A 21,033-nucleotide genomic window follows, 5' to 3' on the forward strand; every position below is an offset into this window, starting at 1 on the left:
GCTGTAGTCGGGTCGAGAGCTTCAAGTTCCTCGTTGTCCACATCACTAAGGACCAATCATGGCCCACACACACCAACACAGTTGTGAAGAAGGTACGGCAATGCCTCTTCCCCCTCAGAAGGCAAAAAAGATTTGGCATGGGCCCTCAGATCCTCAAAGTTCTACAGCTGCACCATTGAGAGCATCTTGACTGGCTGCATCACTGTTTGGTATGGCAAATGTTTGGCATCCTACCGCAAGGTGCTACAGAGGATAATGCATACGGCCCAGGACATCACTGGGGCCGAGCTCCCTGCCATCCATGACCCCTATACCAGGCGGTATCAGAGGAAGGCCCTAAAAATTGTCAGACTCCAGCCACCCAAGTCATAGTGTTCTCTCTGCTACCGCACGGCAAGCGGTACTGATCCACCAAGTCTGGAACCAACAGGACCCTGAATAGCTTCTACCTCCAAGCCATAAGACTGCTAAATAGTTAGTCCGTTACTCATTTTGTATTTATTCCTTGTGTTATTATTTATTTATTTATAATTTTTTCTCTCTGCATTGTTGAGAAGGGCCCGTAAGTAAGCATTTTACTGTTAGTCTACAGCTGTTGTTTACGAAGCATATGTCTAATACGATTCGATTTATACAATTGTTTTTGTGTTTTAATGTCAATATTTGATGGATTTTTTTTTTTCAAATAGAGTTGAGTATCTTACTCCACCGTGCAGCTGTTACATTTATCAGAACTGTATTTTTGACCTTTTATCAATTTTGCCGACCGTTGCTAGTGTGTCTTGGATAAGAGGTTACATTCCAAATGATTTTTCAACCATGGAGCAATTGACCAACATCAGTACCATTTAGTCATGAACAATATAGGACAATAATGAGTCACTCGTAAGTGAACATGTCAGAAGCTGTGGGTGGAAAAACATTTTTGAGAACATGGCTAAGTATTAGGCCTATTCGGCGTATATTTGAGTCAGGGAAAAAAACAGATGAACAGCTAGAGTGAAAATAGGCACAAAATAACATTTATTATAGATGTGTTTAATAAAACTGTAATCTTCCTGTGTACAGTGTTATACAAAGCATGGGGAGTATTTTACACTGCAAAACAATTATGAGGCTTTGCAGTTCTATATATAACCTAGTGCTACAGTATAAAGCATTTCTTCCAGCAGTGTACAGTATTTTCTATTTGCTAGTTGCTACCAAGGATCACTTCAATGTGCACTTCACTACTACGCACCAATGCACCATGGAACAAGAACATGAAGTACTGATGTACTAATGTACTTGTGATGACTGGTAGTGAATTAGATGATTAGAAGACCACAATGGGAAATAGTTTAAATAATTTGAACAGCTGACAAGAGCTTCCAATAATCATTTAACTGAGAAGACTTCTCATAAAATGAGAAAAAGGAACATGGAATGAGAGAAAGAAGACATGTGGAAGCATGTAGAACAAGCATTTGGAAGAGTGAGCTCCGTTCCTGTCTTCTAGACCCGGGATTTGAACGTTACCTTCGTCACTTTACTGTGGCTACGCTATGCTCCGGCCATGATTAGGTTTTTCCCATGTGAATTGGCCAGGAAAAACACAAGGGCCTAGTCACAAAGACCTTGATACCTTCCCCATGTAGACGTTTGATTCAATGTCACAGAACTTTATTTCAAACAAAGTAGCATCTACCTGGTGACGTGTCCGTCTCTACAGGTTTTTCAGGGTCATCTTAGCCGGCTTCATCTTAACCCTAAAAGGCAACATTTGAAAGGACAAGAGAGAATACAGTGAGTGAAAAAAGTATTTGATCCCCTGCTGATTTTGTACTTTAGCACACTGACAAAGAAATGATCAGTCTATCATTTTAATGGTAAGTTAATTTGAACAGTGAGAGACAGAATAACAACAACAAAAATCCAGGAAAAACGCATGTCAAAAATGTTATAAATTGATTTGCATTTTAATGAGGGAAATAAGTATTTGACCCCTCTGCAAAACATGACTTAGTACTTGGTGGCAAAACCCTTGTTGGCAATCACAGAGGTCAGATGTTTCTTGTAGTTGGCCACCAGGTTTGCACACATCTCAGGAGGGATTTTGTCCCACTCCTCTTTGCAGATATTCTCCAAGTCATCCTCTTTGCAGATCTTCTTGACGTTTGGCAACTCAAACCTTCAGCTCCCTCCACAGATTTTCTATGGGATTAAGGTCTGGAGACTGGCTAGGCCACTCCAGGACCTTAATGTGCTTCTTCTTGAGCTACTCCTTTGTTGCCTTGGCCGTGTGTTTTGGGTCATTGTCATGCTGGAATACCCATCCACGACCCATTTTCAATGCCCTGGCTGAGGGAAGGAGGTTCTCACCCAAGATTTGACGGTACATGGCCCCGTCCATCGTCCCTTTGATGTGGTGAAGTTGTCCTGTCCCTTTAGCAGAAAAACACTCCCAAAGCATAATGTTTCCACCTCCATGTTTGACGGTGGGTATGGTGTTCTTGGGGTCATAGGCAGCATTCCTCCTCCTCCAAACACGGCGATTTCAGTTGATGCCAAAGAGCTCAATTTTGGTCTCATCTGACCACAACACTTTCACCCAGTTCTCCTTTGAATCATTCAGATGTTCATTGGCAAACTTCAGACGGCATGTATTTGTTCTTTCTTGAGCAGGGGGACCTTGCGGGTGTTGCAGGATTTCAGTCCTTCACGGCATAGTGTGTTACCAATTGTTTTCTTGGTGACTATGGTCCCAGCTGCCTTGAGATCATTGACAAGATCCTCCCGTGTAGTTCTGGGCTGATTCCTCACCATTCTCATGATCATTGCAACTCCACGAGGTGAGATCTTGCATGGAGCCCCAGGCCGAGGGAGATTGACAGTTATTTCGTGTTTCTTCCATTTGCGAATAATCGCACCAACTGTTGTCACCTTCTCACCAAGCTGCTTGGCGATGGTTTTGTAGCCCATTCCAGCGTTGTGTAGGTCTACATCCTTGTCCCTGACATCCTTGGAGAGCTCTTTGGTCTTGGCCATGGTGGAGAGTTTGGAATCTGATTGATTGATTGCTTCTGTGGACAGGTGTCTTTTATACAGGTAACAAGCTGAGATTAGGAGCACTCCCTTTAAGAGTGTGCTCCTAATCTCAGCTCGTTACCTGTATAAAAGACACCTGGGAGCCAGAAATCTTTCTGATTGAGAGGGGGTCAAATACTTATTTCCCTCATTAAAATGCAAATCAATTTATAACATTCCTAGCCTTGACAAGGAGGTATTTATTTAGCTTACCATCATGGTATTTTAGAATGTAAAAAATATCAAAATGTGTGTTGAAAGGTATATCTTATGCATATTCTTATTTCTTTTTTTAGCCCCTTTTTCTCCCCAATTTCGATCTTGTCTCATCGCTGCAACTCCCCAAAGGGCTCGGGAGGCGAAGGTCGAGTCATGCGTCCTCCGAAACATGACCCGCCAAACCACGCTTCTTAACACCCGCCTGCTTAACCCGGAAGCCAGCCGTACCAATGTGTCTGCGGAAACACTGTTCATCTGACGAATGAGATCAGCCTGCAGGCGCCCTGCCCGCCACAAGGAGTTGCTAGAGGGCGATGAGCCAACTAAAGCCCCCCCGGCCAAACCCTCCCCTAACCCGGAAGGCCAATTGTGCGCCGCCCTATGGGACTCCCGATTACGGCCAGTTGTGATACAGCCCGGGATCTAACCCGGGTCGGTATTGACGCCTCTAGCACTGCGATGCAGTGCCTTAGACCGCTGTGCCACTTAACAAAATGTGGAAAAGTCACGGGGTCTGAATGCACTGTACCTATTATTGACACTCCATTTTAACCATCTCAAATGAATTCAAGGCTTACAGAGATGGGTGCTTCCAAGGAAAATACTACTACTCTCCCCACTGAATCCATAATCTTATTAAAGTTTTTTTTTTTTTACTTTCCCCCTTTTTCTCCCCAATTTCGTGATATCCAATTGGTAGTTACAGTCTTGTCCCATCGCTGCAACTCCCCTACAGATTCGGGAGAGGCGAAGGTCCATGCGTCCTCCGAAACACGACCATGCCAAGCCGCAATGCTTCTTGACACACTGCTCGCTTAACCCGGAAGCCAGCTGCACCAATGTGTCAGAGGAAACACCGTCCAGCTGGCGACCGAAGTCAGCTTGCAGGAGCCCGGCCCGCCACAAGGAGTCGCTAGAGCACGATGGGACAAGGAAATCCCGGCTGGCCAAACCCTCCACTAACCCGGACGATGCTGGGCCAATTGTGTGCCGCCTCATTGGTTTCCCGGTCACGGCCGGCTGTGACACAGCCTAGGATCGAACCCAGGTCTGTAGTGACACCTCAAGACCGATGCGCCACTCGGGAGCCGCACTGAATCCATTTAATCCATTACTAAGCCAATTATCAGCACATTGTTGAGCCTTTAATAGCTGACTGAATTAAGGGATGGACATAGGAAACAAACCAAACACAGTTCTAAAGTTACTGTTACGGATACAGGTATCCTGTATGTGTTTTTGTGTTTTTCCTCTCCTTCTGCCCTAATCACAGGTGTCCTTTATGTTCCTGATTGGTGGTCGTTGGAGTGTCCCACCTGTCTGACATTTGTTTTTCTGCTGATTGCTGAGGTGGACCAATCAGTGGACATTCCTCTGCATTGCACCACCTGTTTCTGGTTTTTCACTCACATCACACATCCCATTGTTTTAAAAGCCAGTCAGTTGTGTTTGCTGACAGAGACTATTTCCGTATGTGCGTATGGATACTGTGGTGTCCTGTTTTTTGTGTACTCACTCATTTGCTGGTTACTCTGTATGGTAACTATGTTGTGTGTTTCTGGGAAAAGGGGGATTTAGCAAGTTTCCCTTGGGCATACATTACCCGTAGAAAGAACATTGTCTAAAAACATTAGTTAGACATGAGCGGACCACCCACTGTAATTTTTGTATGGTTAGCAGTAGCTTAGCGGTTCTTGAGGCAGGCAAGATAAGTTTAGGATTTTCTTACATTATTGTTTCATTCCTTGGGTCCTGCTCAGCCCTTTTTCCCAAACCTTTACCGTGTGTTCACAATAAACATTTTGTGTTTGACGGTAGCTTGGTTGTCAGTGTATTTTTGTTCTCACTGTTTCCGGGTCACGATTCAAATTTGCATGAGTTATGTTACGGGTCTCTTTTCCATCCACCCTAGACTTTTAAAGCCACGGGGTTCGTAACAGTTACTTATTAACTTTCTCTTTCTTAAGGCTATGTATGGGGCAGTCAGTGACACTTCATTTAACCTTTAGCACAAGTCTCCATGCAGTAGGCTATTTAAAGGCTAAACAAGGGGACAAAACACCAGTAAATCTTGAAGCTTCTGTTTGTAATCCACTTGAATATCAACAAACATTGTCAGGTATGTAATATAAGTTGTGTTAATATTCATATGAAGAGGTAGTTAGCTATACTTTTGAGTAATGTCAGTTATAAGCATGCGGTGGTCATATGACCATGGTATGTTGTTGACCTAGAAACTAGTTGATGTACCCTGTCTGTATCACGAGACTCGACATAATCTGGAGATTCCCTCTTTAATTTTCAGAATTTGTGATTGAGGTGTTTTGGAAAATGTTTATGAGCAATTTTAAGATAATCAACACAATACTTGTGGTGACAACCTTGATATAATGTAATTGTTACTTTCAACCTTGGTTGATTGCGGGTGGTTATTGAAAATGTGACAACACCCCAGTGGTTTTTTTGTCACTTTTTGTGTTGAATATCATATTATTACTCTCATCTTGTTTTTATCAAGAGGTATAGTTGGTGCATTAGAATGAGTGTTAACTATGGATTGGACAGTATAGTGTAAATTCAATACTTTTCCTTAATTTAGTTAACCCTCATTCTTATGCATAAACTGTTTACGGCATTGAGTCCAAGAGAGGACACTTCAGTCTATCAATGTGTCCAATCCAAGGGCTAGAGTGGAACAGGGCAGAGGAGTTTAGTCTATCTGTGTTAAAGCTGTAATATGTCAATTTTTGGCCCACCTGACCAAATTCACATAGAAATGTGTGTTATAGATCTGTCATTCTCATTGAAAGCTAGTCTAAGCAGTAGATATGTTCTATGTGCGCTATTTCTATGCTTCCCATTCTTAAGTTTGATTTTGCATATTTTACTTTCGGTTTTGTACACCAGATTCCAATAGTGTGCAACTGCAGCCCGCAATTCTGAGTTTTACTGCATGTGGGCATTCCATTGGTTCCTGCATGAGCACGACATCTTCATGCTTGTGTGACACTTTACAATTTGGGTCAAAAGGGAAATAAAAGTATTATCTGGGGGTGAAGGACACTGTCTACTGGTTTCCCCCGCCTCCCGCTAGCATAGCAGGTGGGAGGCTGGGGCAACACTGTGTGCTAGCTTGCTAGTTAGCTAGCTATCACACAGTGTCGCCCCCGCCTGCTATGTACCGGAGAAAACCGTGCCTGACAGGCGGGGGCGAAGGACACTGTCTACCAGTCATCACCGCCTCCCGCTAGCACAGCAGACGGGAGGCTAGGGTGACACTGTGTGCTAGCTAACTAGCTAGCATGCTAGTTAGCGGGACCGTGTGCTAGCCTGTCGGGCACAGTTTTCTCCGGTACACAGCAGACGGGAGACTAAGGCGACATCATGTGCTAGCTAGCTTGCTAGTTAGCGACACCGTATGCTAGCTTGCTAGTTAGCTAGCTAGCACACAGTTTCGCCCCCGCCTCCCGCCTGCTGTGTACTGGAGAAACCTGTGCCCGACATGCGGGGTGAAGGACACTGTCTACCACTCGTCTCCGCCTCTCGCTAGCACAGCCTGGAGGCTAGGACGACACCGTGTACTAGCTAACTGTGTACCGGTGTCCTCCTTAGGACTAGCTGGCTAAGCTAGCACACGGTGTCCTTTGCTCCTGCCTGCCGAACACCTGCCCTCACCGTTTAAACAGAACTGCGGGAAAACAGTGCCTGATAGGCGAGGGCGAAGGATACTGTCTACCACTTGTGTACGGCTAGCTAGCTACTGTTGTCGCCCCCGCCCCATCTTCTGTGGGGTTTATCGGCGACTGGCATCCAACGTTATTGTGCATTAACGCCACCTACTGTACTGGAACAACCCCGCCTCCCACCTGTCCTAACTTTAAAATGTACCAATAGAAGTATAGAGAGGGGTTCCTGGAGATGCAGGACTGCCCACATGCAGGAACGCCCCGAATTGCAGGCCACAATTGCACCATTCCCCAGCTTCAAACAGCTGAAAATATTTTTGGTTATGGAAAATATATTTCACAATGGTTTAGATGGTACAATGATTCTCTACAGTATACTTGCTTGTTTTGTCACATAAACTGAAATTAACTATAAACTATAACTACTATAAACATAACTATAAACATTTTAGCAAGCGGGAAATGACAGAGCGATTTCTGCATAGTGCATCTTTAACAAGTGTCTCACCCACTGACCCCTTCAAGTTAGACATTAAAGGACCTACTTCTCTACTACAATCAAGGATATCAGGTCACTCCTGACCCTCTCAACTTTTTCTAATGTGTGCATTTCATCTGACAGTGACAAGACTGGACCCTTTTTATTTATAACACAGAAAGGATTAGGAATAGGCAGTGAGTTAATTATTTAACTTTCTCATCATGTCACTCAAATCTTCTTGTTTCTGTAGGACCATCATGGAACATCTGGCCTGCAGTGCGATCGTGGCCTTTTGTTTCTGGAGGGCACTTATTGCAGGTGCACATCCTCCTCGATCAGTCCTGGGAGAAAGTCAACCATTTCAAAGAAACTTTCCGATGAAAGGTGATGATAATGTAGCTCTCTTCACGACAACAGACACAGGTTGGTTCCTTGAAACGGGCGTTTATTGCCTTGCACGTCTTTTTCTCTGATGCATCCACGTCACGCCGTGAGAACTATATATTTGAATGAACACAGTAACGTTGATAAATTATACAGTACTGAAACAAAGAATACAAATGGCGCTCGGCACGACAATACAAATGGCGTTTGGCACGAATATAAACAAAGTTCTACAGGTTGAACAAAATACCTTGTTGGCTGCTTGTCCTGAAAAGAGGTTATTGAATCCTTAAAGTCCCTTGAAAGTCCCTTTACTGTCTTTCTTGGCCTCTGCCATCAACAATTATAACTCAGACTAAGATCTGCTTAAGTTAGATTGCACACAGTCAATTAACAAATTCCGTAGCAGTAACACAACAGAGAACGTTAGTTCCAGGATGGAACATAAAAACACAAACAATGGCCTAACGTTAATTTTACCTGTTACATCACATTTAAACTCTTACCTATACATCAATAAATCATTTATTTATTTACTACATCAAATAAACCATGAATTATGTATTAATCATGCATTGTGAACACAGCATCTATGTAACACCACTTACACTCCCACCAAATCACTCATTAACTTGGAACGTGGGATTTTCTTTTAAACAAAAATTATGAAAATAATTAATAAAATGTTTTAAGTCTGAATGAACGTGATGAACGTATGTGATTTAGTTAACCTCTAGTAAGGTAACTACTTTGTGAATAGGCCTTTCAAGGTGGACTGATCTAGTGTGTGGTTTTCCTTTACCAAGTGTAGTGTCACTGACTAGTAGCTTCAGCTTTCGCACCATGCCGTCTGCACTAGGATGAGCTTCTACAACCCTGGCAAGCTTCCACTCGTTTCTTGGTTGAAGTCCTTTCAATTCCCTAACAACTTTCTGGAGCCTGGCAATGGCTCTCACTGCTCTGGACCAGTCAGAAAACTTTAATGAAGCGATTCACTATTGAATTCACTTCTTTCGTCTTGACTGCGTGGACATGGGCCTTGCGAAGCTCAGGGTCGGTTGTTTCTACTTCTCACACCATTTCCTCTTCACGTGGAAGACTCCGCTGCCAAAGAAAGTTGGGTCCTTTCAGCCAGTTAGACTCTTTCAGCTGAACTGCACTCAGCCCTCTTGAGGCGTAGTCGGCTGGGTTATTTTCAGAGCTGACATATTGCCATTGTTCAGGGTTTGTGCTTGATCTTATGCGTTGGATCCGGTTTGTTACAAATGTGTGAAACCTCTTGGCGTCGTTGTTCACGTAGCCAAGGACTGTTAGGCTATGGTTCAACCCAGCACTCAGAGAAACAAACACGACAAAGGGAGTGGAAGAAACAAAAATATTTAATAAAAGTTAAAATTGTCTTAGTCCAAAAACAACTGAAGTAAAGGAACAGAGTGGGCTAGTCGGCTCCGGAGGAAGGAGAGGCTGAGGCAGGCAGGCAGGCAGGCAGGCAGGCAGGCCGACAGGCAGGAAGGCAGGCAGGTTGGGAGGTATGTCCGAAACTAAAGACAAAACAAATGACAGGTTAAGGAGAGTGGAGAGCCAGGCTGAAGACAAAGACAAAATAACTTTACTGGTGAGCCAAGTTACCGCTCTGGTAAGAACAACGATCTGGCGCCGGTGGAGAGCCATGCCCCGGAATTAGTAGTGCAGGTTGATTAGAGAATAGGATGCAGCTGCGTAGGCAGGAATCACTGGAAACAACCCGCAGCTGCACAGGAGAGGCAGATCCTGAGCACGCCCCCTGATCCACTCCAGACACACCCACATAAAGGGGACAAACACACATACAGATACAACAGACACAGAGGGGACAAAACAAGGAGGAAGGGAAACAGAAAAGGGAGAGACAAGCTGCCCACATAACAAGGACCATTTTTGAGTCCGTCCAGTAACACTCTTGCAGGTTTTCAATCTCGAGCTCTCTTTTGACGACATGACCATTACAGACTGAAGTCACAGCTGACGACAATTCAAGTCTTGGGATAGTCGTTAGTTTGGTAGGGGCTACTCTTGCCTTCCCCATGACAAGTGAGCAACTGATGTGTCCTGTTTCACTTATAGCTCGGAGATACAAACATGCACCATATCCATTGAGACTTGCATCTGAAAGGTTGTGAAGCTCGTATCGCTTGACCTCGCCAAAGCTCGATGAAAGGTAGCTTCTTGGAATCTTCAGGGCTGCAAAGTGAGGCAAATCCTTAAACCATGACTCCCATTGTGGCAGAATGTGCTCGGGGAGATCTTCGTCCCAGCTTACTTTGTCTCTGCATAGCGTCTGAAGGATCTGTTTGCCAACTAGTATGAAGGGAGCCACAAACCCCAGCGGATCATAGACGGAAGGGACTGTTGAGAGAACACCTCTCCTTGTCAGTGGATTTTCCTTAACTACGACCCTGAATTGGAATTCATCTGTTTCGACGCACCACTGAACTCCCTGTGCTCGCTCGATGTGAAGTTCTCCTAGGGCCATGTCTAGATCCTTGGTTTGGGCACGTTCTGCAAGTGGTATAGCGGCAATCACTTCTTTGTCGAGGACCTTGATTATGTCTGTTGGATTGATCTCTTTGACTTGAGTTTTGCACACAAAGTGTACTTCTCTCTTCAGCTCAACTGATGGCTGCACGGCAGGTGTCACTTGTCGCACTATGATTCTGTGACTGGTTCCTATTGCATCACCGTAGTCACTTGCTTGAGTCGAGCAGCCAACAATGCTCCAGCCGAGATCAGTTCGCTGTGCATATGGATGATTTTCTTCACCGGACAGGATCTCCCTTGGAAGAAGGGCTTGTTGACAGTTATAGCCGATCAGAAGGCCTACTTCGCAATCCAGTGGTGGTGGAATCTTGTCTGCCAATTGTTCCAGATGAGGCCATTTAAGAGCTGTTTCAGCAGTTGGAATGTGCGACCTGTCTGCTGGAATGAAATCTTGTGTGAAAAGTGGTGGCAATGGGATCCTTTTCTCTAAAGTTGTACCCTCTCACTTGTAGACTTGTCAGTTTCTGGCAGGGTATGACTGTTGACATTGTGGACAGCCGCAAACTGACATTCTCTTTGTTTGTGTTGAGGTCTTGGGCCACTTCATCTAGGATGAAAGTCGTATCGCTTTGTGTATCTAAGAGCGCGTAGACAAACTTCTTGATCTGGCTGTTTTGTGGACGAGACCCAGACTGGTATGATTGAGGACGTTTGTGTGCTTAGGCCTTCTTGTATGACTCTGTTGGTAATTGCTGCTGCAGCTATTTGGTGTCTGCTCTGTGCTTTGAGTAGTCGTCTACCTTTGGATGTGTTGACCTTTGATGTTCCTTGAACTTGTCATCATGCAAACATGTCGGGTGTCTCTTCTGACATCTTTCACATGTACTCTTGTTATCACACATTCTTGAGTGATGACCAGTCTTCAAACATCCAAAGCAAAGCTTTTCTGCTTGCACAAACTTGACACGATCTTGAACCGTCTGTTCACTGAACTTTCTGCATGTGACGAGGACATGTCCTGTTCTTTTGCAAAAAATGCATGATGGGATGTTGCTCTGTGTTGTGTTTGTGGACAGTGTCTTTGCTTGAATGGTTTGACTTTGTGGATGCTTTGGTTTCTCGCTTTCCACACTCTTGAGCGCTTGTATTGAGGATATAGGATTGCAAGTGAGATCTGCTTCCTTCGATAGAAAGTCTACAAACACTTTGAATGGTGGGTACCCAGCGTTTGCTTGTCTGACTTCCATCGTTTTGCGGTTCCAACTGGATACCAGCCAATCTGGCAACTTCAGCAGAATCTTTTGACTCTCATTGCAGTCATTGAGAACTTCCAATGTCTTAATGTGGGGCATTGCAGCCTCGCAGCTCTTGAGGAAGTCTGCAAAGTCTCTTAGTTCACAACCATCCTTAGAGCTTATCTTTGGCCATCCATGCAGCTTGTCTCTGAAGGACTTCCCAATTATGAATGGGTCTCCAAAACGTTTTTGCAACAGCTGCCAGGCTGAGTCATATGCTGCTTCAGTGCCTAGTAGGAAAAATCATTCAACAGCTTTCTTTGCGGCACCACCTAAGTACTTTCTTAGGTAATACAGTTTTTCATTCTTTGGAATGTTTTTCCTGTCTATTAATGTTTCGAAAGATAGCTGCCAGTCTTGAATAATGCAGGCTCTGGTGTTGGGAGACGATTGGCACTTATAGCTTCTGCTAGCATGTTGACCAGATCAGAGCTATTCTGCACTTGATGCATGGACACTGAAGTTGGTGGCGCTTGAGGTACCAATTGTGGACTTTGGGGACTAGGAGCTTGACTTGTAACTGGTAGAGGTTGAGGAATGAATGAGGGACTTGAGGCATAGAGGGCTTGCGTTGTGACTGGTAGAGATTGAGGGTGGTCTGGAGGAACTGTGAGGTTAAGAACTTGAAATTCTCCTGCTGGCTCAATCATGCAAAAAGTCAGTTGTCTCAAAATTGTCTTCGACCTGATCGTAGACCTTTACTCAAGCTCTTGCAGCGTTCAACTTCTTCACTTCCTCTAGACGTTCAAGCTTTCTACGCTTGTCTTGCATTGCCTGTTGTCTGGCTAGGTTCTCAGATTCAAATTGTGTCAGCCGCTGTTTTCCTTCAGCCTCTAGCCTTTGAAGTTCTATCGCTTCCCTTTCTTGTTCATCCAACACTGCCAAAATCTCCTTGGATGCGGCAGCTTCAGCTGCAGCCTCATTTCTTTTGACTGAGTGGATGCTAGAGTGGATAGAACCACATTTTGATCGACGAGACAGTGGCCTTGATAGAGAACCTGTTGAGTCTAGGATCGAGCCAACATCAGGCCAAGGTTCTTCCTCCTCATCCGCCGTATGCCCTTTAAGTTGCCTTTCTGCCTTTTGAATGATAAATCCTGAAAGCGAAATGCACGTGTTTGGTTCAGGAGTTTGCATTCTACGTAACTCTTCATAAATGACCTGTACATCAGAACAGGTGCTTTTCATGTTCTCAATCAGCTCATTTAATTCGTCCTCAGAGGCCAAATCAGTCAATATTTCCTTGCCTATTCTTGCATGATACTTCCACTTCTCATGGATGATCCTGTACCGACGTTGTACACTCTTCAGCCTTTCTTCTTGAAGTTATTTTCCTTTCTCTGTTAGGGATCGGGTTCTTTCACTTCTTCGTAGCCTTTCCACTTCTTCTGCAGACTCTGTGTCTGTCGCGTCGGGTTGAGCAGGTGATTTGGTAATTTCACGGCATGTCTCAGTGCTTGTGTCTGACATTTTGAGATGGATGTGGTATATGTGTCTCAACGATTGAGCTTGAATTGGATTTATATTAGGCTATGGGTGAATGTAAGTTACAGTAGGCCTAATTGTGATTAGCCAGGAAGGTTAATAACTGTATGAATTCCTTAACTGTGTGAAGACTAGGTGGGTAGCCTAACTTCTAAATATAAACTTCAATATTGCATCAAGATAACTATCAGCATTTAAATTTAGCTAGACTTCAAGTTGACTTCAACTTCAAAATAAGATTGAAAATTACTTTGGTACAAATAAACTTAGTATAAACCTTAATCACAGAATGAATATGCGTATAATGCATTAAATCACATATCACTTCACATAATAAAATAATTTCACATCAGTGGAGGTACCCTTTAAACTTTGCTTAAATTGCCCTTTAAGCTTGGCTAACACCACTTTTCATAAAACACTAATCTTAATTTCAATTTATGATTATCCTTTATCTTTACTCAAAACGTGTTCACTTGCTTATGGAGTTAAGTTTCCCTTTAAATCTCGTAACACGTAACAACCACAAACACCAGCACATTCTTATCCCCAAAACATGTAGGCTAAGCACAGTATGTAAGATTCATAGAGCTGAGTCCTTAGTTGCAATTTCCAAGTTGAACCACTTCTCATCCCACCTTAACTTGAATGTTGTGGTAGAGTGCTTTTGGCCTGAAAAGTTGCGCTTTCAACACAGTCCAATCACCGTTGCTTGCAGTCGCTATGCCGACAATGTCATGGGCTTTGCTTATCTGATCTGCTGGATCTTCGTTGCGTCGTTACCCGCGGCGGTCTTGTTGTCTCTCCTACCTGTGTTGAGCAGGCGAGTTCTCACTGTAGCTCTCTTCACGACAACAGACACAGGTTGGTTCCTTGAAACGCGTGATTATTGCCTGGAACGTCTTTTTCTCCGATGCATCCACGTCACGCCGTGAGAACTATATGTTTGAATGAACACAGTAACGTTGATAAATTATACAGTACTGAAACAAAGAATACAAATGGCGCTCGGCGCGACAATACAAATGGCGCTTGGCGCGACAATAGAAATGGCACTTGGCGCGAATATAAACAAAGTTCTACAGGTTGAACAAAATACCTCGTTGGCTGCTTGTCCTGAAAAGAGGTTATTGAATCCTTAAAGTCCCTTGAAAGTCCCTTTACTGTTTTTCTTGGCCTCTGCCATCAACAATTATAACTCAGACTAAGATCTGCTTAAATTAGATTGCACACAGCCAATTAACAAATTCTGTAGCAGGAACACAACAGAGAACGTTAGTTCCGGGATGGAACATAAAAACACAAACAATGGCCTAACGTTAATTTTACCTGTTACATCACATTTAAATGTTACCTATACATCAATAAATCATTTATTTATTTACTACATCAAATAATCCATGAATTATGTATTAATCATGCATCGTGAACACAGCATCTATGTAACACCACTTACAGATAACCTTGCCTCAACAAACAGTAAGTCATTCACAACAGACAAATACATGCATTTGATTCGTCTCATTCTCACAGCAAATTCACTAGTGTACCTTTAATTCAGGGCCGGCGTCAGAACGAATCAGTTGGACGGGCCTTTGATAGCCATAGGCGGGCATGTTTTTTTCACCGGACCCCCTATGTGTGCACGCGCTTGCACGTTCAATTTTTTTTTATGGCCGTTGAAGTAAAGACCATAGGCAGCTCGTGGGTTTCAAGTTTGGAGAAGCTTACAATTTATCCTACCATTTCTACCGATCTGCTTATCTTATGATTATTTTAGTATGCGCATTTTCGTGGAACAGTTTCATTTCAATAATAATAACGTTTTCGTTTCTCAAAATCATTGACACATGGTTAATCATATAAAAATCTGAAGTAAAATGATAAAAATCTAAAAGTTAAAATTCAACTAAGGGGAGAGCACCAGCCTCTGCCATATGGACACATTAGCTAGGTTTCCATCCAATTGGCGCCAGATTTTCATGCGACTATTCTAAAATCGACATAAAAACTATTTGTAAATTTTCCCACCAGAGATGCTTCCATCAAATTGACTTGTTGCAGATAAAAGGCTGTGCGTGATGACGTAGTGCAGATAAAAATACATTTTGCGGTAAATTCCCAAGTACCGAATAAAAAATACAAGTTAAATGGGTTTCCTTCGCATTTTCAACTCTACTGATGGTTTTCTCACCAAAAATGTTGCGTTATATAGCGAGTGTGCCCACTCCGGTATTGGCACGTGAGCTCACACATATAGCCTACATGATTAGATTTTTATGAACAAAAGAGCAAGATTATTTTTATTTGTCAAACAGCAGGCAAGCATCGATGATCATGTCACCAGAATAAGACCCTCGATATTTATTGGAAAGGAGCATCAAGCTCATCACCTTGCACTTTCACCACCATGTGAAGTTCATCATAATTTATTTAATCAGTAGCCTAGTGAACGGCATACTTTCTTGATGAATCGTAGTGGGAGGACCACACAACATGTCATGGCGTAACTTCAAGTTTACTTCGATATGATGGTTATTATATCAAAAGCGTTTCCACCGACATTTCCCGCATAATTCATTTTACTGATACAAAAAGATCTCACCTTGTCTAGCTTATTTTGTTTTGTCGACATTTGGAAAGTTTCCATCGGGCTTGTCATGACATTATTTATCCAACATGCACTTTACTTGCATAAAAAGGTTGGATGGAAACCTGGTTATTGATACACTGTGGTCCATTGGCGGCGAAAGAAATGAGCGCATAGAACTCAGATAGCCTATGGGCCAATGCAGCAGTAGGCCTATAACTTCCATCATCAACTAAGTAAAATACAGTACATAGGCCTAAAGCCGACAAATAAAAACAGTATAAAATATCCTGATGAAAATTCTGGTTCTTTCAATCACATTAATCTCTCTACTCCACCTGTCTACCTCCCTTTCTATCTGTCTTGACTTGAGCTATTGCTAGTTAAGTGCAACATTGTATCAAATCATCAACTGAATCCGGCCCTGTCGTTAGCGAACTTGCAACATTGTATCAACTAGCCTATTCCGGACCCTCAAGCGTTTCCCGCGCCAGTGAGCTCTGGACAGATGTGTTTTTTAAAGCGTTTTCAAGCGTTTCCACTGGATATATGGGCTCATCAGATCATGATATTTTGCTCTTTCACACCGAGGCTTGGTGATTATCGAGGCCGTGAGTGTTGGAAAGATTTATGAAATACTGAGGAACTATCATTTGCAATGTATGTTAAAAAAAAGACTTAATTTACTATGTGTGAGGTGAAGTAAAAATGACGGAGAACCTCAGCTTATTAGTGGTGGATGTGGTGAGTTAAGACAATCAGAAATCAGACATTGCCAAATGGGCACCAGGTAGGCCTACTTTTACGCATACGCAGGCGCGTCCTCCCTCAACGTTATCAGGACAGAGAAACCAGACACATGCTCATTGCTCAAGGAGCACTCCAAACAAAAGACAATGAAAAATGAAAAGATTCAAATCAACCAAAACTTGTTACTCACAAATGTAGCATGTTGTGAACTCTACAAACAATATTTCCCCTCCGAGAATGAGAATGGTAAATTATTGTAATTAATACATGCATTAACAGAAATGTATGTAACCAAATGAAGAGGGATTAATAGTACATTTACTAGGCCTACTGGTAACATATGTAATGGAGAATTGATCAACAATAAACCATCAACGGGCAAATAATTCACACAATGAAACAATGAATGGGCAAGAATTGGCGGGAGACAGCTGAGCGCATTCTGGAGAGCTGAGTGCATGCATTCTGGAGCGAGACACGCCATATCGTCGCCATACATCCCTCCCCCTTGTTCCAAAATGTTTTATTATACTCAAGACACATTATCTTCACACATATTTTAAATTAAGCCGCAACTTAATTAGCTAGACATATTGCCACGTGCGCTGCCCAAATAGCTGGATTCCCAAATAGGCATTGGCCTACACACTTGTGATTTGAAACAATCCACAGCCATTTTAAAAGAAGCTAATGGTCCTCTGTGGTTAAGTTATGCTCTCTGGTGAAGTACTTTGAATGTTTTTATTTAGACAGGAGTAATTATATAATTTTGGCAAAACATCAATTTACTTTAGGGGAAGCCAGCATCCTAACAGTGCACTGTGCACCCGCCAACTTTCCTTTCCAATTCACGAGAGGCTGAAACCAGAGATCTGTATATAATGACGAGATGCTCATGTCTCCACCCTAACAATGGGAGTTGTTGGCCCAAAGGCGGGAAGGCAGATGACAAGTTTAGGTCTGCAGATTATGCCCATAGCAACCCATTGTGCTTATTCTGTAAAGATTTTTGTGAGAGTGTGCCCTCTCGCTTCTCCTCTTCTTCTCTGCTGAAACTCTCACCAGAGAACGCAACCGAGTGAGCGAAACAGCGCCCCTCTGTCTTACTACGTGTAGTCAATGTATCGGATACTGCCTGGACAGAAATAATATTACATGCCATACTCTTTTGGTCCAGACAGCAACAAATACATGGTCTACACATACTGAGACAGAGGGGCTCTGTTTCGCTCGCTCGGATGCTTTATCTGCGTCTCGGTAAAATCAATCTATATCAATATTTCAATAGTTTATTTGGACGTGCAAGGAGGTAGTTAGAGCGGGCCCCCTTAAGGCCGCCCATAAAGCCAGCCCAGGTTACATTTAATGCCTACGCAGAGTACATATAAGGCCCACTAATCCAATGTTAAATTAACACTTTTTAGAGTTAAAAATAACACTGTTTCAGTTTACTGACATACCTTGACGCATTAGCTTTATGTTTTGGTACAGGCTACATACAGTATTAGTTTGGACAAAGTGAAAAAATAAACATACAATGTTCAGTAACTCTTTAATAATAATTAAATTACTATAAATATGCTTATGTTCCAATTTCCACACTAGCATACCACCTAGGGTGCTTGCTCAATACATTGCTTCAATCTATGTAGTATGCTAGTGTGGTGGGTATTTGGTAAATACTCAGGATATTCTCAGAATTTACCCCATTCTCCTGTCCCCTGCATCCCACAGCTGTTCACTCCACCAAGGCTGGGCCCCCTAGTGGGGACGTTAACTCCAACACCTGGCCCTACCTGGCTGCAGCGCTGGCCACCGCCCTGACCATCTCCCTGTTCATCGTGGTGGCCGTCAAGTGCCGCCTCTTCCACCGCTACCTAGCCAGCTACCGCCACTCGTTGCTCCCCGAGGGGGACACAGCCAGCCAGCACAGCCCAGACGAGGTGACCTTCCCTGGGCACGGCATGGTGGGCAGAGGAGGTGGAGGTAATGGGACCCACCGAGGGTTGGATACTGATGACGACGATGGCTTCATAGAGGATAATTACATCCAGGCCAGCGAGAGGGCGAGGGCAGAGAGTCACGAGGACGAAGGGATGGAAGGAGAGGTGGTGGAGGATAGTGATGATGATCTTCAGTTCACCATTGGGTGATTTTAGGACTGGTTGAAAATGATTATTTACAGTTGATTGGGTGACAGTGGTGGGTTCACTTCACAGAATCCCATGCTGTCCAGACCAGACCTGGGTTCATATAATATTTGTTTGCTTTCAGATGCTTCAGCTGTGCTTAATTAAGCTTGTGTGTCACCCTAAAGTGAAAAAACCCGCCCTCCAGGTGAAACAGGCACTCCAGGCAGTCTCAATCAAACACTCAACATATTTGAAAGAAAACTATTACTATTTGAATCCTGGTCTGGTGAGAATATGTTGAAAGATGAAATATACTGAGAAATGATCATGGTCCCATTTTAAACAAACAACAACCTATTAAGGCTTTATAGAACATTCATAAAATCTTCATAAATACTACACTGAACAAAAATATAAACACAACATGCAACATGCGCAATTGAGTTACAGGAAATCAGTCAATTGAAATAAATTCATTAGGCCCTAATCTATGGATTTCACATGACTGGGAATACAGATCTGTTGGTCACAGATACCTTAAAAAAAAAAAGGTAGGGGCGTGGATTAGGAAACCAGTCAGTATCTGGTGTGATCACAATTTGCCTCATGCAGTGCGACATCTCCTTCGCAGAGAGTTGATCAGGCTGTTGATTTTGGCCTGTGGAATGCTGTCCCACTCCTCTTCAATTGCTGTGCAAAGTTGCTGGATATTGGCGGGAACTGGAACACGCTGTTGTACACGTTGATCCAGAGCATCCCTAACATGCTATGTGGGTGACATGTCTGGCAAGTATGCAGGCCATGGAAGAACTGGGACATTTTCAGCTTCCAGGAATTGTGTACAGATCCTTGTGACATGGGGCCGTGCATTATCATGCTGAAACATGAGGTGATGGCAGCGGATGAATGGCACAACAATGGGCCTTAGGATCTCGTCACAGTATCTCTGTGCATTCAAATTGCCATTGATAAAATGCAATTGTGTTCGTTGTCCGTAGCTTATGCTTGCCCATACCATAACCCCACCGCCACCATGGGGCACGCTGTTCACAACGTTGACATCAGCAAACCGCTCACCCACACGACGCCATCTGCCCAGTATGTTGACTCCAATTCTTCCCGCAGTTGTGTCAAGTTGGCTGGATGTCCTTTGATACACACAAGAGCAGTTGAGCGTGAAAAATCCAGCAGCGTTGCAGTTCTTGACACACTCAAACCCGTGCGCCTGGCACCTACTACCATACCCCGTTCAAAGGCACTTAAATATTTTGTCTTGCCCATTCACCCTTTGAATGGCACACACACAATCCATGTCGCAATTGTCTCAAGGCTAAAAATCCTTATTTAACCTGTCTCGTCCACTTCAACTACACTGATTGAAGTGGATTTAAGTGACATCAATAAGGGATCATAGCTTTCACCTGGGTTCACCTGGTCAGTCTATGTCATGGAAAGACCTAATGTTTTGTACACTCAAATAATTTGTAAGCAAATACATAAATTAATTATGATATAATTAGTTGATGTTGAGAGGTTACTTGAACTCTGTGAAGCATTTATTTGGGCTGCAATTTCTGAGGCTGGTAACTCTAATGAACTTATCCTCTGCAGCAGAGGTAACTCTGGGTGTTCCTTTCCTGTGGCGGTCCTCATGAGAGCCAGTTTCATCATAGCGCTTGATGGTTTCTGCGACTGCACTTGAAGAAACTTTCAAAGTTCTTGAAATGTTCTGTAGACTGACCTTCATGTCTTAAAGTAATGATGGACTGTCGTTTCTCTTCGCTTATTTGAGCTGTTCTTGCCATAATATGGACTTGGTCTTTTACCAAATAGGGCTATCTTCTGTATACCCCCCTACTTTGTCACAACACAACTGATTGGCTCAAACACATTTAGAAGGAAAGAAATTCCACAAATTAACTTTTAACAAGGCACACCTGTTAATTGAAATGCATTTAAGGCCTCCTGTAGCTCAGTTGGTAGAGGTTGGCGCTTGCAACGCCAGGGTTGTGGGTTTGTTTCCCACGGGGGGGCAGTATGAAAAATGTATGCACTCACTAACTGTAAGTCGCTCTAGATAAGAGCGTCTGCTAAATTACTAAAATGTAAATGTAAATTCCAGGTGACTACCTCATGAAGCTGGTTGAGAGAATGCCAAGAGTGTGCAAAGCTGTCATCAAGGCAAAGGGTGGCTACTTTGAACAATCTCAAATATAAAATAGATTTTGATTTGTTTAACACTTTTTTGGTTACAACATGATTCCATATGTGTTATTTCATAGTTTTGATGCCTTCACTATTATTCTAAAATGTAGAAAATAGTAAAAATAAAGAAAAACCCTGGAATGAGAAGGTGTGTCCAAGCCTTTGACTAGTACTGTACATTGTTGGATTTAACACAATCCACACTTATATGGCATGCCGTTTG

General features: G+C 43.2%; 1 protein-coding gene across 2 annotated transcripts; it reads left to right on the forward strand.

Moving 5' to 3' along the window:
- Window positions 1-5,294: 5,294 nt before the first annotated feature.
- Window positions 5,295-19,072, forward strand: LOC121534569. 2 transcript variants are annotated; one of them, XM_041841145.1, is made up of 3 exons: window positions 5,295-5,404; window positions 7,703-7,875; window positions 18,208-19,072. In XM_041841145.1, the coding sequence occupies exons 2-3, from the start codon at window positions 7,710-7,712 to the stop codon at window positions 18,624-18,626; spliced, it is 585 nt and encodes a 194-aa protein (XP_041697079.1). In that variant the 5' UTR covers window positions 5,295-5,404; window positions 7,703-7,709; the 3' UTR covers window positions 18,627-19,072. The 2 variants fall into 2 exon arrangements, with proteins under 2 accessions (XP_041697079.1, XP_041697078.1); XM_041841144.1 differs by lacking the exons at window positions 5,295-5,404; window positions 7,703-7,875 and adding an exon at window positions 13,526-13,997.
- Window positions 19,073-21,033: the final 1,961 nt, after the last annotated feature.

This window comes from Coregonus clupeaformis, chromosome 21, assembly GCF_020615455.1.
Source record: "Coregonus clupeaformis isolate EN_2021a chromosome 21, ASM2061545v1, whole genome shotgun sequence".
In the NCBI taxonomy this organism is placed as follows: Eukaryota; Metazoa; Chordata; class Actinopteri; order Salmoniformes; family Salmonidae; genus Coregonus; species Coregonus clupeaformis.